The sequence below is a fragment of the Eptesicus fuscus genome, chromosome 1 (genome assembly GCF_027574615.1).
Source record: "Eptesicus fuscus isolate TK198812 chromosome 1, DD_ASM_mEF_20220401, whole genome shotgun sequence".
Taxonomy (NCBI): Eukaryota; Metazoa; Chordata; class Mammalia; order Chiroptera; family Vespertilionidae; genus Eptesicus; species Eptesicus fuscus.
The window spans coordinates 110,130,573-110,147,088 of NC_072473.1; the positions used below are offsets into that span (position 1 = coordinate 110,130,573).

A 16,516-nucleotide genomic window follows, 5' to 3' on the forward strand; every position below is an offset into this window, starting at 1 on the left:
TTCATCTATCTCTCCTACTTGTGAAATACTTCAATGTCTCCACATTTTGGCTGCCTCCCTGTGTTGATGGAGTGGCTTTGTGTGGTTGGTGACCTATAGGGGCTGGTAGCTCAGCTTCCCCAATCACCCTAGGTGGACACTCTTGGTACTCCCCTTTGTGAGCTGAGTGGAAAGTCTTGGTATAGTTAAAAGCCCTGATTGCTATTGGTACACTGGGAGGAATTGACCTCCGGTCCAATTGGCTGTGAGGGCCTGCTGTGTCTATAACGGAAGAATTGTTGTGCTGGAGACACAGTAGGGCTTTGGTGCTCACTGAGTCTGCCTCTTGAATGTGTCCCTTATGAGAGTGGTTGAAATCTGGTGTTGTCCACACCGACAGAAAAGTCACTCTCACTCTCTGACCGATGGCCGAGAGTCCCGTAGGCGTCTGGGTCCCCCACATGTCCCCAGAAACTGGAGTTCAGAGTGGTTGAGATTGTTGGTATCACTGGTGGGAATTGATCTCCAAGCCAGTTGGCTGTGAGGATCAGCAGTGTCTCCACTGGGAGAGCTTCTGTGCTCAGCTTGGATGGGGCAGAGTCTCAGGGTGGCGCAGACAAGCTTTGGTTTCCCGTCTGCTCCGCCCTTAGAGGGGCGGTTTCTCCATGCCCGAATTAATGGCTGCGCACCTCTGAGAGAAGGCAGCTTTCGAGCCTTGCCCGCTGCCAAACAGACCAGTTTCTCCCCAACCGCAGCTGGATTTCAGTGCAGTCGGGACGTTTTGTTTCTCTCCCAAATGAGAAAGCTAGCCACGCAGCGTCTGCTGCCCTCCCTCTCCACGCGCTGCCAGCAAGCCTGCCGCGTATTCAGCAGCCTGCCCTTTCCGCGCTCACGGATCTCCGCACCTCCACAGCTCCTGAGGCTCAGCGTCCCCCTCTCTGTTTTTCCTCTAGTTGTAGGTTTTCCACTCTGCCAGCTTTCGGTGGTTCTGGACGGTGTGCGCTCTGTTTTCCAGTTGTAGTTTCAAAATTGTTGTCGTAGGCAACAGTTAGGTGTTTACCTTATGCCGCCATCTTGGTTTCTCCCATTCCTTTATTTATTATACATGCTTACCATTGGCAGGCTCAAGTGTCTTCAATGTACCCATTCCTGAGTTCTTGAGATCTTGATTCTTTTCAGGTCCCATATGTCTGGAACATGGACAGCAATAGCAGAAAGAATCCTTGTAAACATTTTTACTAGGGTATCTATACCTCATCAGTTAATATTGGAGTGAATAAAGTACCTAGTGGATTTATTTTCAAGTGGCACTGCCTCTCTTGGTCATTATGAAGGAGAGTATGGCTTCTTCAAAGCACAACTTTGGTCCTGTGATAGGAGGAATAATGTGTGGGTGAACTCTGGGATCTATTTTTAAAAAAACCCACAATCCTCCAAACCCTTATGGCTAAACCACAAGCAAAATGCAGTTGGATTAGGGGAAGGGGAGATACTTTGTGAGTTAAGCTGCTGTAGAGTGATGTGCCTTTGACATTTCTCTTGACCCTTAGGATTCCTTTACTACATAAAGATTACATTTATTGGAAACCATTAGTCTATACTGGAATGAGTGGCTACACAGAATCATAAGGTTAATACAATGTTTAACATCTGCACAGAAGTTGCTGGCTGAGAAAAATCTTAAAATTAAAGATCATTTAATATCATCCTTTGATTTATCATATACTCAAATTATCCAGCATGAATTCCCTTTGTTTCTGCTTGGCTGAGAACTCCTTGAAATGCACTTATCCTGTTGCTTCCTCCAAGTATAACTATTGTTCATATATTTGTTCAGTTTTTGGTTGTTGTCACATTTTATAAATAATTCTTCATTAATGGTGCCCTCTCTTGGAGTGTAAATTCCCAAAGCTAGAAAAACTGTCTCATTTGTGTGATTTGAGAAATAGAATCATAAGGAATTATAAAAGGGACTTGGGTTGATATTGAATAATACTCTGTTTACTGGCCACACTGGTGTTCCTGTGATGTAGCAGACTTCCTGATTGGAAAGTTCCTTTGTCTTTTGGAGGTGGCTTTATTATTTTATTTTTCCAAGAAGGGAGTAAATATTTTTGCTTTTTAAAAAATATATTTTTATTTATTTCTAAGAGGAAAGGAGAAGGAGAGAGAGATAGAAACATCAGTATATAGAGAGAATAATTGATTGGCTGCCTCCTGCACACCTCCTACTGGGGATTGAGCTCACAACCCAGGAATTGAATTGTGACCTCCTGGTTCATAGGTCGATGCTCAACCACTAAGCCACACCAGCCAGGCTAAATATTTTTGTTTTAATGAAAGCTTCCATACATAAGATGCTTAGGCCTTAGCAGCAACCTCACAGATGGAAATGAAGCAGAATTTGTGTACCTAATCAAATTTTTCCCTCTTGAACCTGATGAACAATGATGGTAATTGAGTGTCCTATACTTTATCTTTCAGGTGATCATTTGAAGATCTGTCCCCAGGGTTATACCTGCTGCTCTCAAGAGATGGAGGAGAAGTACAGCCTGCAAAGTAAAGATGAGTTCAAAAGTGTGGTCACCGAACAGTGCAATCATTTGCAAGCCGTCTTTGCTTCCCGTTATAAGAAGTTTGATGGTATGTATTGGAACTTTGGTCCAAGTGAGCATTCACATTTGCTTTGTTCCAAAATGTGTTTTATACTTTTTATTCACGTCACATTTAAGAGGTGATATTTAAGTTTGTACAGTTGCTTTTTCAGAGCTCTTCTGTTCTCTCAGTGTTCAAGTTTTCTCTCAAGATGTTCCTTCTTGTTGGATCCTAAGGGCAAGTTAGCCCTATAGCTTTATTGCTAGAATCCTTCTGGATGCACTAAAATCTGTATGGTAGGCATTATGGAAATATAGTCACAGGGAGCCAAAAATAGATTAGTCGTTTAATTTAAATGTTTTTATTTCTTTTCTTGGATGAACACAGAATAGTGTTGTTGACGCACATCACTTAAATTTTTTTTCCTAATAAAAAGCAGGCATCTATACAGATGCTGGAGTTCAAATTATATTTCAAAATGGTTCCCCAAAGATAACTAGAATTCCTAGAAGCTCTGTAGAACGCAGAGAGGATCAACACTTAGTTCTCGAGTTTCCATGCAGCAGTAGCCCAACGGTAGCTAGTATACTATAGTCTTCATTAAGCTGGTGTCCTTCCCTGGCCTCATTTTAGTGGTGTTCTGGCTTAGCCTATCCATGTAAAGCCACAACCAAACCTGTTTCAATCCTCTGTGCCAAACATGGATTCTCACATGTACACTTTATTTAATAGTTAAGAAATAGTCAATATGAGCCCATTGAGAAGCACTTCAATAATATCTGAAGCAATGTTACATATAAAGGATTTTAAAAACTAGAATATGGGGTCTAAAACACCTCGGGATCCTTTTCTTTGGTGCTGTTCACTCAGTGTCAAGATTGTTATGATGAAGTAGATTTAATTTTAATAGGAGTGACTTTCTTTGTGCTCATTTTAAAGGCCATTCTAATTACATAGTACCTTTGATGCATGCTTTTCTTGACATTATGTGTGGTGAAGAAGTACAAGGCAAATTTTTAAGATGTGAAATGTCTTTGAGTATTTCTGCAAAGGGCTCATTACCATGGTGAGAAGCTGGACTATATTAGATTTGATATAGAAGGTAGTCCTCAGTTAAAGAACAAGTTGTATTTCAGATATTGGCTTTGAGATTTGTTATTTGAAACTTATCACCAATTTAATAAGTATTAGTTGGGTTCCCAGGCTAGACCATGAAAGCATAATTTAGTTGTAATGTAGTTGAACTAATTTTTTTCTATGTAGCATATCATATATTGTACCCATTTTTTTCTAATACTTTGTATGCAGATTGTATGCAAAGTTATGTTTAGTCTTAATTTTATCTTCTCCTTTCCCAGGATGGATGGAAATAATTTTCCATACCTACCAACACACAGGACTGTAAAGTATATTTAATAATATGTTAGCATCACAAGAAGATCAGTGTTATTGGCAAAAGACATTATTAGACTGCCTCTGTCTCTCTTGATCACTAAATTACTAGTATGATTATTAAAAAGAATGGTATCCTCTTAACTATGACATTTCTCATTCAAAGACAGTAACCAAAGCATTTTTTTTACTTGAGGAGAAAACTTAGAAAGATAATCAGATGGTCATCTTAGAAAACTTAAGCTGCTGATAATTAAAAATTACTACTTGGGTGATTAGGAAGGAAATTAGAAATTAAGATTGAATTTAGAAGAAAAAATCCTGCTCTTTAGAAATGGATAGGCTGTTGGTAGCATGATGGGGTGCAGATAAAGCTATTTTCAGGTTCTAAGGCCACCTCCTCCAAGTTACCCCATTTCTTATTAGACATTAGTGTGGCTCTCACAGTGATCTCTCTTGTCTATAAGCCTGCTGGTTTAGCTTTCTTTCTCCTTCTCACTCCCTGTGGTTTTATAGCATTGCTTATATGATTTCAATGTGTAGTTTTTAAAAAGCCATCCAGTAAGTGTTAACATATGTTTTTGAAAAAAAGGACTGAAAAACAGTTTCTCTTGCCCTTTCCTTTCAGTCTTCACATTCAATAAATATGTTAACACTTTTTATCAGTTTCCAAACTGGTCACAAAAATGATTCTGAAATGCCAGTGTGTTTCTTCAGACTATAATTTAAAACATAGCATTGAAAATAAAGATAGTAAGCATAGATTTTTTTTGAAGTAGTTGCTGAAATGTGTTTGTTCTGGAGATCAGAACAGAGCTGGGATATGTTGTATAATTCTTCCAAGTTAGGTTTTCTAAGACAATTAAATACTTTTACGGTAAAACCTCAGCTGACTGGTATCCAACAAACCATAAACCTAAAGAGGGTTTTGCATTTATTGATTGATTGACTTTTAATCCTCAAGGCCTAAAGAAGATGTTGAGTAAAATTGTATAGGGGATGTCTTCACTTTCAGAAATTCAAGGATAGGGTGCTTTGGTTGAAGAATTGTCCAAGCTATTATAAAAGCCAAACCCTGGGTTATTGCTGTGAATGAAAAGAGGAAGTGGAGAAGAGTAATAAGATGGCAGCTGGAGAACCAGGATGGGGGCAGTGAGGCACCACAAAGAAGCCTAAAGACAAGTAATAAAAAAATAGCAAAAGGACACATGGAAACCTGTAGGGTCAAGTAACTTCAAAGATTGTATTGCTATCTCCAAGATTACAGTATAAATCCAAAGTTTTGAACCTGAGCCCATGCAGTTTCCTCTATCATCAAAACTTTAGCCATGTTTATGAGATACCACTTTTTCTAAGGCAGGAACAGTTAATTTTTATAAACTCTTCAATAAAATAAGGCTTGGAGGCTTTTAGTGAATTAACTTTCTTTAACCAGAAATTATCCCATTTTTCCAGTTTTACATTATTCTCCTCCATGAGCTCCAGTCAGCTGTGGCATTTTGGAGCCAGATATCTCATATCCCTTATCTCTAAGGTCATTGTTTTTGTTCTACACATTTAAGTTTCTATTGTTTGCATACCTAACGAGACTATAATTCTATAAATAAATTAGTTTTTAAGTTGTAAATTGTGTGTGTGTGTGCCCATGTGCATGCCCCCATACACATGCATTTTCAGACCTGAGTGAAGGACAGAAGAATGCTTCTTTAGGCAGCAACAAAATTCTCAGGTTTCCCATATTTTAATCCTGTACCTCTGAGTTTAAAGATTCACCTCTTTCCTACACAGTAATCTTTCAATCCACATTTTGACTTAGATGTTCAATACCAGAAATTTACCATCCTAGATTACCATCCATAGAGCCTAAAAATTGTGGTGACAGAGCTAGCTGCTCCCTCTCTTGGCCAGCACTAGAATTTTGTAATTTATTTTTTAAAGTAGAACTGCTAATTAACATAGCTGAATCAGTTGTCTCATGAATATGCTAATCAGATACTCAGTTCAGGGGTCTTTGAAAGAATTGCTTGGCAAAGGGAATAGAAATAATAGAAGTAGGGCATAATTCGTGTTTTGGGACTGCAATGTAAGGCCCACCCCAAAATGTCGCATTTTGTGAGAGACTTGTTTTTAAAAGGCATAATTATATAACAACTGCAAAGATATATTATTGCTTAACAACCCCCCCAATCAAATTGTTTACTAGATATTTTGCATCTTAAAATAAATCTTAAGAAACTGTCAGATGCTAGTCCATTGGGGAAACTTTGTCATTTTAGAAGCCAAATGTAGCCACTTTGGTCTGGAGGCAGAGCACACTGAATTGTCAGCCTGGTTCTGCTGTAAACCCACAGTGACCTGAGGCAATTAACTGGTCTCAGTTTTCCCATCCATAAAATGAGGGGGTTGAGCTAGATGCTCTCTAAAGACCCTTTCAATTCTAAAAATTCTGTGAGTCTTCTGAACATGTGACTACACCAGCTGCTTTAGTGAAAGGTCTTACAAGATGTTAATTAGCCGTCTGCATGGTACTCTCTATTTTCCTCCTATCATTTCTGAACTCTCCGCTACTTTCACCAGGTCTTTGAAAACCCTCCCGGGAGCCTGAAGCTTGTTAACTTGCATAATAGTAGAAATTTTCTGAATTAGCTTACAATGCACATAAAAGAAATAATTGTCTGTTCCATCTATCTGCATGGGCCAAGTGTAAATCAGAGTGGCCACCCTTTTCTTAAAGCCTCCTTGTTTTCTCTTATTTCACAAAGGCAGAACATGAAGCACTCTTCAGATTTAGCCAAATCTGTGTTTTAATCACTGACTAAAAATTTTCCATAGTTCATAATGGCCATTACTTCATTAGGCCACTAGGAAAACCAGTGTGGAGGCTCAGTGAGGGGAAGGCATTAGAATTCACATGCCCATGAAAGTAATGACATCACTGGCAGTGAGCTGGCCGCTCACCTTAAAAGACAAAAATATCCAACTAAGTTTTACGGCCATTAGCTAAACTGAAATTTGTGGAATTTTTATGACCCCTGATCTTAACTATTTTTTAGCAACATGGTTTTATCATTGTCCTTTGCACGGCCATACTGACTTTCTAAGACCTCCTGGGAGATTTTCACATTAAAAAAAAGTTGTAGCCGAAACCGGTTTGGCTCAGTGGATAGAGCGTCGGTCTGCGGACTGAAAGGTCCCAGGTTCGATTCCGGTCAAGGGCATGTACATTGGTTGCGGGCACGTCCCCAGTGGGGGATGTGCAAGAGGCAGCTGGTCGATGTTTCTCCCTCATCGACGTTTCTAACTCTCTATCCCTCTCCCTTCCTCTCTGTAAAAAATCAATAAAATATATAAAAAAATAAAAATAAATAAATAAATAAAAAAAGTTGTAAAATCTTACCTTATAATAGACAAATACGCAAATTGACCGCACCTTCGCTATGCCCAAGCCACACCCACCAACCAAGCCACGCCCATCAACCACGCCCACCAGGAAACTGTTGCAGGGACATTGGGGTGTGGTGGAGCCAAAGGCCGGGAAAGCTGCCCGAGGCTTTCCCCGGCCTTGGGTGCCAGCGGGGTGCCTGCGCCGATCACAGGAGACCACTGGGGGTCGGCTCCTGCGATCGGGTCACAGGGACGCTGGGTGCAGCCGAGCCCAAGGCCACCGCCCAGGGCCAAGCCCGGACCCTGAAAGAAGGCAGAAGGCGGTGGCCACAGCCAAGGCCTGGGTCCCTGGTGCTGGCAGAAAACTGGTGCAGGCAGCCAGGTGAATGAAGGTCTATTGCACGAATCTTCGTGCAAACGGGCTACTAGTAAATGTATAATAGAAATGTATAGCACACAAAACAAAGGATTGGTTTTTAATCCTCACCTCAGATTTTACTCATTAAAACATCCTTTTAAAATTTGTTGCTTTTTTAAAACTTTTGCTGTAGTGCAGCAGGCAACATTTCACAGGATGAGTAGCTAAGAAAGTACAGAAAAAGACATAAGGTCTTCTGGCCTTCCAGCAAATGCAATGTTCTTTCCAGATCATGCTAATGTTCTTTGATTTAGTTGGAAAGCACTACTACTTTTTCCTTTACAATTCTATTTTTTTTTCCTTTCATGTGAAGGAGACTAAAATGCTGGGTATTTTTGCTAATTCTTTTTATAATCTCTCTGAAAGTTGATGAGAATGAGCCAATGCCAGTTTACTGTAATCAAATCAAGAGCCCAGACAAAACACACATACTTCTGTATTGACAAAGGTTTTCTGCCTTTTGAGTTATCTGAAGTGTGACCAATTGTGGCTCTAGTATTGGCTATTTCATTGGGTTGAAAATGCTTGTGCACTTTCACTTTGGGCCACTGCTGTTAACTTTGACTTATTAAAAAGACATGGTATCAGAAAGAAGGAGCTGATCTGTTTGGAAGCAAGTAAATAAATGGAAGAGCTTTGGATGAACTTCTCTTATATACTTTGTTGGTTCATTGCACTTTGAGCCTGGGAGTTGAGACAGTTGTTGTTCACCTCTGCCCACCCTCTTTCCATGTGTCTGTCTGTCCAGGCAAAGAAAAGGGCTTATTTGATCTAGCACTGACTCCAACTGATTGACTGAGAGATTCCGAAGCCAGTCAGGCTTTTCTTGTTCATTGTCCCTGCCCATCTCCATTACTCCTCTCTTGAAAGAATTAGCAGAGCAATTGAAACTCTTGTAATAAATGTGACTCAAATAGGGAGAGTGATACGTGAGCCCACCGTTTCTGGAGGTCAGTTTGGCAATGTGCCAGAAGTTTTGAATATGTTCATACTCTTTCATTTAGTAATTCTACTTTTAGGTATTTATCTCAAGAAAAGAAAGATCTGCATACAGATTTATGTACAAGGATGTTTATCACAGCAGTGTTTATAATAGGGAAAATAGGAAATCAGCCTATTATACGTCTTATGATGATTATATTATCTGTCCGTATGGTGTCATAATATGCAGTTATTTAAAATGATGTTTCTGAAGAATTTTTAACCACACAGGAAATGCTAAGCATGCAGTGTTATATGAGAAAAGGGTATAAATACAGAACGATCTGAACCATGTGACAGTATATATCTTCATAGGAAAAAGACAGGAAGAAAATTCGATGAACCATTGTTGTTCTTTTTTAATGATGGGATTTGAGGTAATTTATATATTTTTTTCATTCCTTTCCATATTTTTCAAATTGCTACAATTTGAAAGGAATACTTAATAGGAAAAAATGTATTTTTTAAAATAAAATATAAAAACTGCTTTGGTTTAAAAGATGTTTGAATTTTTTCCTTAAGTATCACAATGCTCATTGTAGACAATTTGAAAAAAGTATTGAAAATGCATCGAAGCCTCCAGCAATTAAGTTGAATTAATAGAATAAAGAGAAAATAAAGTTATTTTTGAAAGTATGAAGGCATATATTTTTGACTATAAAATACTACTCAAAAATTAGGGTGAACAAAATTGAAAAATATATTGAAAACAAAATACCCCTGTTTCCCAACTCTCAACTCATCCACCACTGTATTTACAGCATCTTTTTGTGCAGGTAGATAATACACATGCATACACACAAATTGCGATCATAACATTATGCTATTGTGTGTCCTGGTTTTCTCTTAGGTCATGAGCAGATAGACTCTATTATGAGGTTTGTATATGAGGCCATATAATAGATCCACATACAGGTTAGTGTACAAAACACTTGCAATGGCTGCTTCAACCTCCTAGCTTACTGAAACATGCCCTCAGCCTTCTCTTGGCACTTCTGAATGTGAGGGAATATGGGTGTACTATAGTGAATTGGGTAGCTGGTGCTGAAAGTACCCTTAGTAGAAATGGAATGGGGTCCAGTGGAAGCTGAGTCTGTTAGCCAAGTTAGCAAGAGACAGGAGCCATGAAAGATAGACATTGATTGTCTTATGCAAAGTTTTAACATGCAAAGTACATTAACTAATAAAATTATCATTGGGAAGTAAGGGGAAGTAAGGGCTGTTCCTACATTGGTGGGATCACCTAGCGCCCTTTGATATGTTAAAAGCCCCTAATAAGTGCTGCTGCTGGCAATTGTCTTGTCATACTAGGAAAGATCTATTAATTTGCTATCAGTTGATGAACATTAATCAACTACATGTTCTATTAGTACTCCATAGCCTAGAAGGCACTTTTGAGGATTGAGATTATACCCAAATAAAGGAAAGTTGGTGTTAAAAACAAGACATTTGTGGATGCTTATGTTAGCTATTCTTCATTAAGTACTTGATCTTGGGTGAAAAAATGGATGGGCATAACTCTGAGTTTTCTTAACAGTGTGAAAAGTATGATTTGTAGCATTTACAAGGAAGCTGCTTTTCTCAGAAATTTTGTTGATGTGGTTACTTAATGTTTGCATGCCACACCAGGGCTGTGAAATACAGCCTTTACAGAAAGTAAAGAGGAAATTAATCTTTATATGTAAAAGACAGCTTCTTAATAATGTAAATACAAGGTGGTAATTTATAGCACCAAGCAGATGGATTGAATAGAAAGAGCTTCCAATCTCTTAAGGTCATGGGTTAATTCTAGAATGCATTCTAGTTAATCAATGGGCAGTCAATTGTTTACAAAGGAGTAACTGATGGCATTTTGACCTGTTTCAAGAATTTTGGATGTTTATTTGATGCAAGACAAGTGGCTGGGGATAGAAGTTCCAGGAGTACAGGATGTTCTTCCTCTTTTTCAAAAAAAGACAGGATATTTAAATAAACAACTTTTATATGGAAAAGTTTTACCTTTTCACTCTAGTTTTTCTCATGTTAAATTGGTACTATTGACATTAGGAATAATCACCTTTTAGAGCTGGAAAATACTTACAATACCTTAGTTCAACCCTTATATTGAGCTGAATTTGGCAAAGAAGGTAGTATGCAAATGAAATATGTGGACAGGATTGGAAATTGACCTGTTTAATTCTTAATTTTCCTTTCCCTATTTCTTTTGCCTAATCCTTTGCCCTGATTTTATATATATATATATATATATATATATGGTGTTCCAAAAATATATACACACACTTTGAATAATTATAAAGGCATTGTTTATTAAAATACTTTTCATTTTCAAAATTGAGCTATCAGCTCTTAAAGTGTGTATACATTTTGGGGGAATATATATATAGTCTCGTCTAATATAATGTAAAATCTCTTCTCTAGGTTGACATTTCTCCATTCTGTATTTTTCACTCAGTATTTGCTCCCACCCTCATAGATGTCTGGGACATTGCACAGCATTAGAAGCAAGAGCCATTAAGCATTTCCTTTAGCTAAATTGCTCCCAGTTTTATAAGGCATTGGGTCTTCTTAACTGATCTCCAGCAGTTTTGGCTTAATTTATGTTCCCCCCAGATGGATAATATTTGACTCTACCAGGAAAGATTAAAAACCAGCCTTAAGAGATTTTTAAATGATTGTAGATATAAAGCAACTCTAAAGCTGACAGTATCACCTCATGTATTATGAATACTGTCTATTTATTGAGCATCAATTGTGTGCCAGGCATTATCCATATGAGCTGAGTTTAGTAATAGCTCCATTTTATGGATGAGGCATTAGAGGGTCAGAGAGATTAAATCTTGTCCAATCAAGGTCATATGGCTCATAAATGGGAAATACCATGCTTTTCCTACTATGTCATGCTGCTTTAGATATGTAGCATTCTACAGTGTTTATTTCCATCTCTACTTTAAGTGCTCATTCATGAGCCCTAGGAGTAGCAGTTGCTTGATCCTTAGAACATAAATTATTAAGCCTCCAAACTGAAAATTGAAAGGGAAATAAACCCTGATCACAGACACCATATTTCAAATGCTTGTAAACTATGTCCTTTCTGACTCTCTTTTCAGACACCAATAGCATCACTTAAAAGAGACTCCCTGAGCAGCAATTTTCATGAATTCAAGCAGTTGCTGCAAGGGAGATCTAATTTCCAATTAACTTAGCTTCTGATCGTTGTGGAACTCTGGTTTACACTGCTCCTGGCTGAGTTCTCTCCTAGCCACCATGTGTCTTATAATTGGCTTCAGGCATGATTATGAAGGGATGATTGCTAGGTATTTCAGGACTACATAGTTTTTCTTAATAGTTAAGATCTGACTCTAATCTTGAATTCTGAATAATGGGGGGGTGGGGAGTGGAGATGAGCATTGCAACGATTAGTGAAGTTGCTATTGATGACTATGGACTATGACCTGAATGTCTAATTTGTGTTCTAGTCCTCATTGTAGAAGGAAGTGTCATAGGAAGAAATGGGAGGGCAGTCAGACATCCCTCTCACAATCCGGGACAACTGGCTCCTAACCACTCGCCTGCCTGCCTGCTTGATCACCCCTAACCCCTCTGCCTGCCTGCCTGATTGCCCCTAACCCCTCTGCCTACCGGCCTGATCACCCCCAACTGCCTTCCCCTGCCGGCCTGATCTCACCCCCAACTGCCCTCCCCTGCTGGCCTTATTACCCCTAACTGCCTCTGCCTTGGCTCCCACCACCATGGCTTTGTCTGGAAGGAAGTCGGACATCTGGAAGATGGACAGTCGACCCAGTCTAATTAGCATATTACCTTTTTATTAGTATAGATAGATTATATAGGATAGGATTGCTTAAATGGGGGTTGGGGAAGCCTTTTTAAGCAGGAGGAGATGCTCTTGGCAGATAACAACACATAATCCCTATATCTGGACTGATAGCCAGCCATATGCACTATACTGCCAAACCAGTCATTAAAAAATTGAATCACTTTCTTACACCTTACACCAAACAGCTGTTACCCTTAAAACCCCTCCTTAGCCCCCACCTTAGGTTCTGGCTTCACAGTTCACCCAGAGTAGGTTCTGATTGGTTGGTTTCTATGCCAGTCAGTGTCAAAAGCTCCACCTCCTAGGCAGCCATTGGCTCCTTGCAGTTCACCCAGATTTGGTTCTGATTAGTCGGTTTCTATGCCAGTCAACGTCAAAAGCCCCGCCTCCTAGGCAACTATTGGCTTCTCGCAATTCACCCAGATTTGGTTCTGATTGGTCGGTTTCTATGCCAGTCAGCATCTCCGGGCCTATCTCCGGGCCTGATCATAGAGGCAGGGCTGATCAGCAGCCACCCTAGGCTGCTGGTGAGCGGGCTTAACTGGTGAGCTCTGGGAGAGAGAGAGAGGCTTGGCTGCTGGCAAGGCCCAGAGAGAGAAGCAGGGTCTGATCACTCTGCTTTTCTCTCCTCTCCGGGCCTCGCCAGCAGCCGTTGCCACTGCTGATCAGCCCCTCCTCTCTCTCTCTCTCTCTCTCCCCCCCTCCGAGAGGTCAGCAGTTCAGCCTGCTCACCTGCTGTGCAGGCAGCCTGTTGTTTGGTTAATCGGTTGAGCCTTCAGTCGTTTTGGATGTTACAACCCTGGCTCTTTTTATATATACTAGAGGCCCAATGCACAAAAATGTGTGCTCTCGGGGGGGGGGGGGGTGGTATCCCTCAGCTCAGCCTGTACCCTCTCACAATCCGAGACCCCTAGGGCAGGGTCCCTCGGCCTGGCCTGAGATCAGGGCCTGTCGGGGCCTTCCTTCTCCTTCTCCGGGCTGCAGGCATTTGACCCCACCCCACCGCTGTCACTGCTTGCCATCTATGCAGCGCTGCCCCCCCCCCCCCCCCCCGCTACTGGTGGCCTCCCACTGCAGGCGACAGGCTGGGTGCAATGGCTTGGCTGGCCTGGGCCTCCCTCTTTCTTTTCTTGGGGGTGGGGCCAGCCCGGTCAGGGGCTGTCTGCCTACCTGATCTCCCCTAACCACTTGCCTGCCTACCTGATCACCCCTAATCACTCTGCCTGCCTGCCTGCCTGCCTGCCTGATTGCCCCTAACCACTGGTCTGCCTACCTGATCCCCCCCCAACCCCTCTGCCTGCCTGCCTGATTGCCCCTAACCGCTTGCTTGGGAGTGGTGCCAGCACTGACTTCCGGTTGGTCAGCCTCTGGTTGTTATTGGTTGTCACAACCCAGGGTTTTTATATATTAGAATAGATATTTTTATTGACTTTTTACAGAGAGGAAGGGAGAGGGATAACGAGTTAGAAACGTCAATGAGAAAAACATTGATCAGCTGCCTCCTGTGCACCTCCTACTGGGGATCGAGCCTGCAACCAAGGTACATGCCCTCAACCAGAATTGAACCCGGGACCTTTCAGTCCACAGCCCGGTGCTCTATCCACTGAGCCAAACCGGTCAGGGCAAGAGCTTGTATTTCTAACATGTGTCCTTGTCATGTTGATTCATGCCCATCATTAGACCACACTTGAGAACCACTTGGGATTTTGGAGAGAATCGGAGGCCTTTCCAGGTACCTGATTTGAATAATGCTTTTCATGTGGTTCCTCCAGCTCCTTCTGTACTTTCTGTCCTTCTTCCAGGGAGAAAACATTGGTAAAAACACCAGGCTGTACACGTGTGATGGGGATAATGGAGTAGTTGACTTGCCTAGTTTTTGATCTTCAGAGGGAATCAATTTCCCTTTCTCTGAAGATAGCCTAGGAAATAAAAGGCAAGTGGTAAAAGAAAGAAAAAATAGACAAACAAAACACACATAGTTTGAAAATGTGGGCCCTAAGGACTATGATTTTCGCCCCAAGCCTCATGAACCACATGGTGATGAGACAGGGGCATAGGTATGGAATATCTTGATAGTGAGGAAAGTCACATACATTCCCTCCAAAAGGCTTCAGTGTTTTCAGTCCAGGTTTAAGAAACTATTTGTAATAAGTTTTCAGCCTCCAGTTTGCCCACCCACTATGAACAGAGAATGGTTTTGTAGTGCTATTGCATTTTGATAAGCTCTCTAATGTTCTCCTGGCTTTGAAGGAGGCGTCATATTTTGTTTCCTGCTCCATGTTCACTTGGAGGCAGTTTCTTATTTGATGTGGTCCTTATATTTTGCTTTGGTATTTATTACATTTCCTACTTAAAAACTTGATATCATGAGGTATTTATTTTTATACCAGGAATAGATTCTTTGAGAATGATTAATGTTACAGATACACTGTTAGCTCCTCTTCATTGAATTTCCTGAGAAAAGCTTCAGGAGAATCTAATTTGCAATTTGTACTTAAGAGATTAAAATCTTCAACACATATGTTGTGGGTATGTGGGGTGCAAAATATAAGTCTGAAATAATGTGGTATACTTATATATATTTTTTAGTTGTATTTTTCCCTATTGTCTTATAAATATACCAACTTATAGTGGTTGAATCTGTTATGCATTTCATCTCCCTCTCCCTCCTCCTCCCTCTCTATTTTCCTCCCTCTACCCTCACTGGAAGAAAAAACTCATGACGTTACTGTATGAATTTTTAGCAACTCAAGGTCAACTTGGATACCCCAATTTGAACCAGTGACACAAGGAAACACCTAATTTTCAGAAAAATTATGTGCTTGCTTCTTGGTGTGTTTCATTATTTTTCTTGGCCTCAAGCATTTCCCAGGAAGTTTTCTTACTTGTCATGTGGATATAGAGAGGACAAAACTAAAAAAATGTTTTCAAATAAAAGAATACCATTTGAAAACACCTGTCCTATTGTCAGGTTACAATTAGGAGGCATTATTAACATTGGTTTAGATTCTTGAAGCATAAAGTTCTGGGATACTTCATGTTATAGACTTCGTGTACCCATTTTTTTTCTAGTTCTTTATCTTGTGACTGAATAAGAGAGAAGTGTGTGTGTATTTGTTTTTGTTGACTCCTGATAAGTTAGTTTAAAATTCCATTTTTTCTACCTCTCTTTGTGTGACTTTGTAGATTTCTTTTCATTGACAAATGATCAGAGATGCCACATTAACCAAAATAAATCTACCCTATATCCAAGCATGTTTTCCAATTTAATTTAATGATTTTTTTTTGTTTTCAAATTTACCTGAAAAAAGACTTGATTATTTAATTACTGAAAACCTTTTTTGTTTTTGTTGTTTTGTATTTAGAATTCTTTAAAGAACTACTTGAAAATGCAGAAAAATCCTTGAATGACATGTTTGTGAAGACATATGGCCACTTATACATGCAAAATTCTGAGCTATTTAAAGATCTCTTCAAAGAGTTGAAGCGCTACTATGTGGTGGGAAATGTGAACCTGGAAGAAATGCTAAATGATTTCTGGGCTCGCCTATTGGAGCGGATGTTCCGCCTGGTGAACTCGCAGTACCACTTCACAGATGAGTATCTGGAATGCGTGAGCAAGTATACGGAGCAGCTGAAGCCCTTTGGAGATGTCCCTCGGAAATTGAAACTACAGATTACTCGTGCATTTGTAGCAGCCCGTACTTTTGCTCAAGGCTTAGCAGTTGCAAGAGATGTAGTAAGCAAAGTCTCTGTGGTAAGTGCTATTTGCAATCTGTGTTTTTGATTGGTTTGGTTTCATTTTAAAAGACCGTTTAGGAGGGGTAGAAAAAGAAATCTGCAGAATTCCATTGCCTCAGTAACTCTTCTTTCCTTTTCAATTCTTTTGGCCTCTTTTCTCCTACACTTTGTGTTTATACATGTGCCATATA

The 16,516-nt window shown here is 40.1% G+C and overlaps 1 protein-coding gene across 1 annotated transcript in view; it reads left to right on the forward strand.

Annotated features, from left to right (window-relative positions):
- GPC4 (glypican 4) overlaps positions 1-16,516 on the forward strand; it is a 122,879-nt gene that overhangs the window by 84,625 nt on the left and 21,738 nt on the right. Inside the window, exons 2-3 of the mRNA XM_008156953.3 lie at positions 2,464-2,622; positions 15,950-16,341. Coding sequence (XP_008155175.1) covers positions 2,464-2,622; positions 15,950-16,341 — 551 coding nt within the window. The remainder of the gene's footprint in view (positions 1-2,463; positions 2,623-15,949; positions 16,342-16,516) is intronic.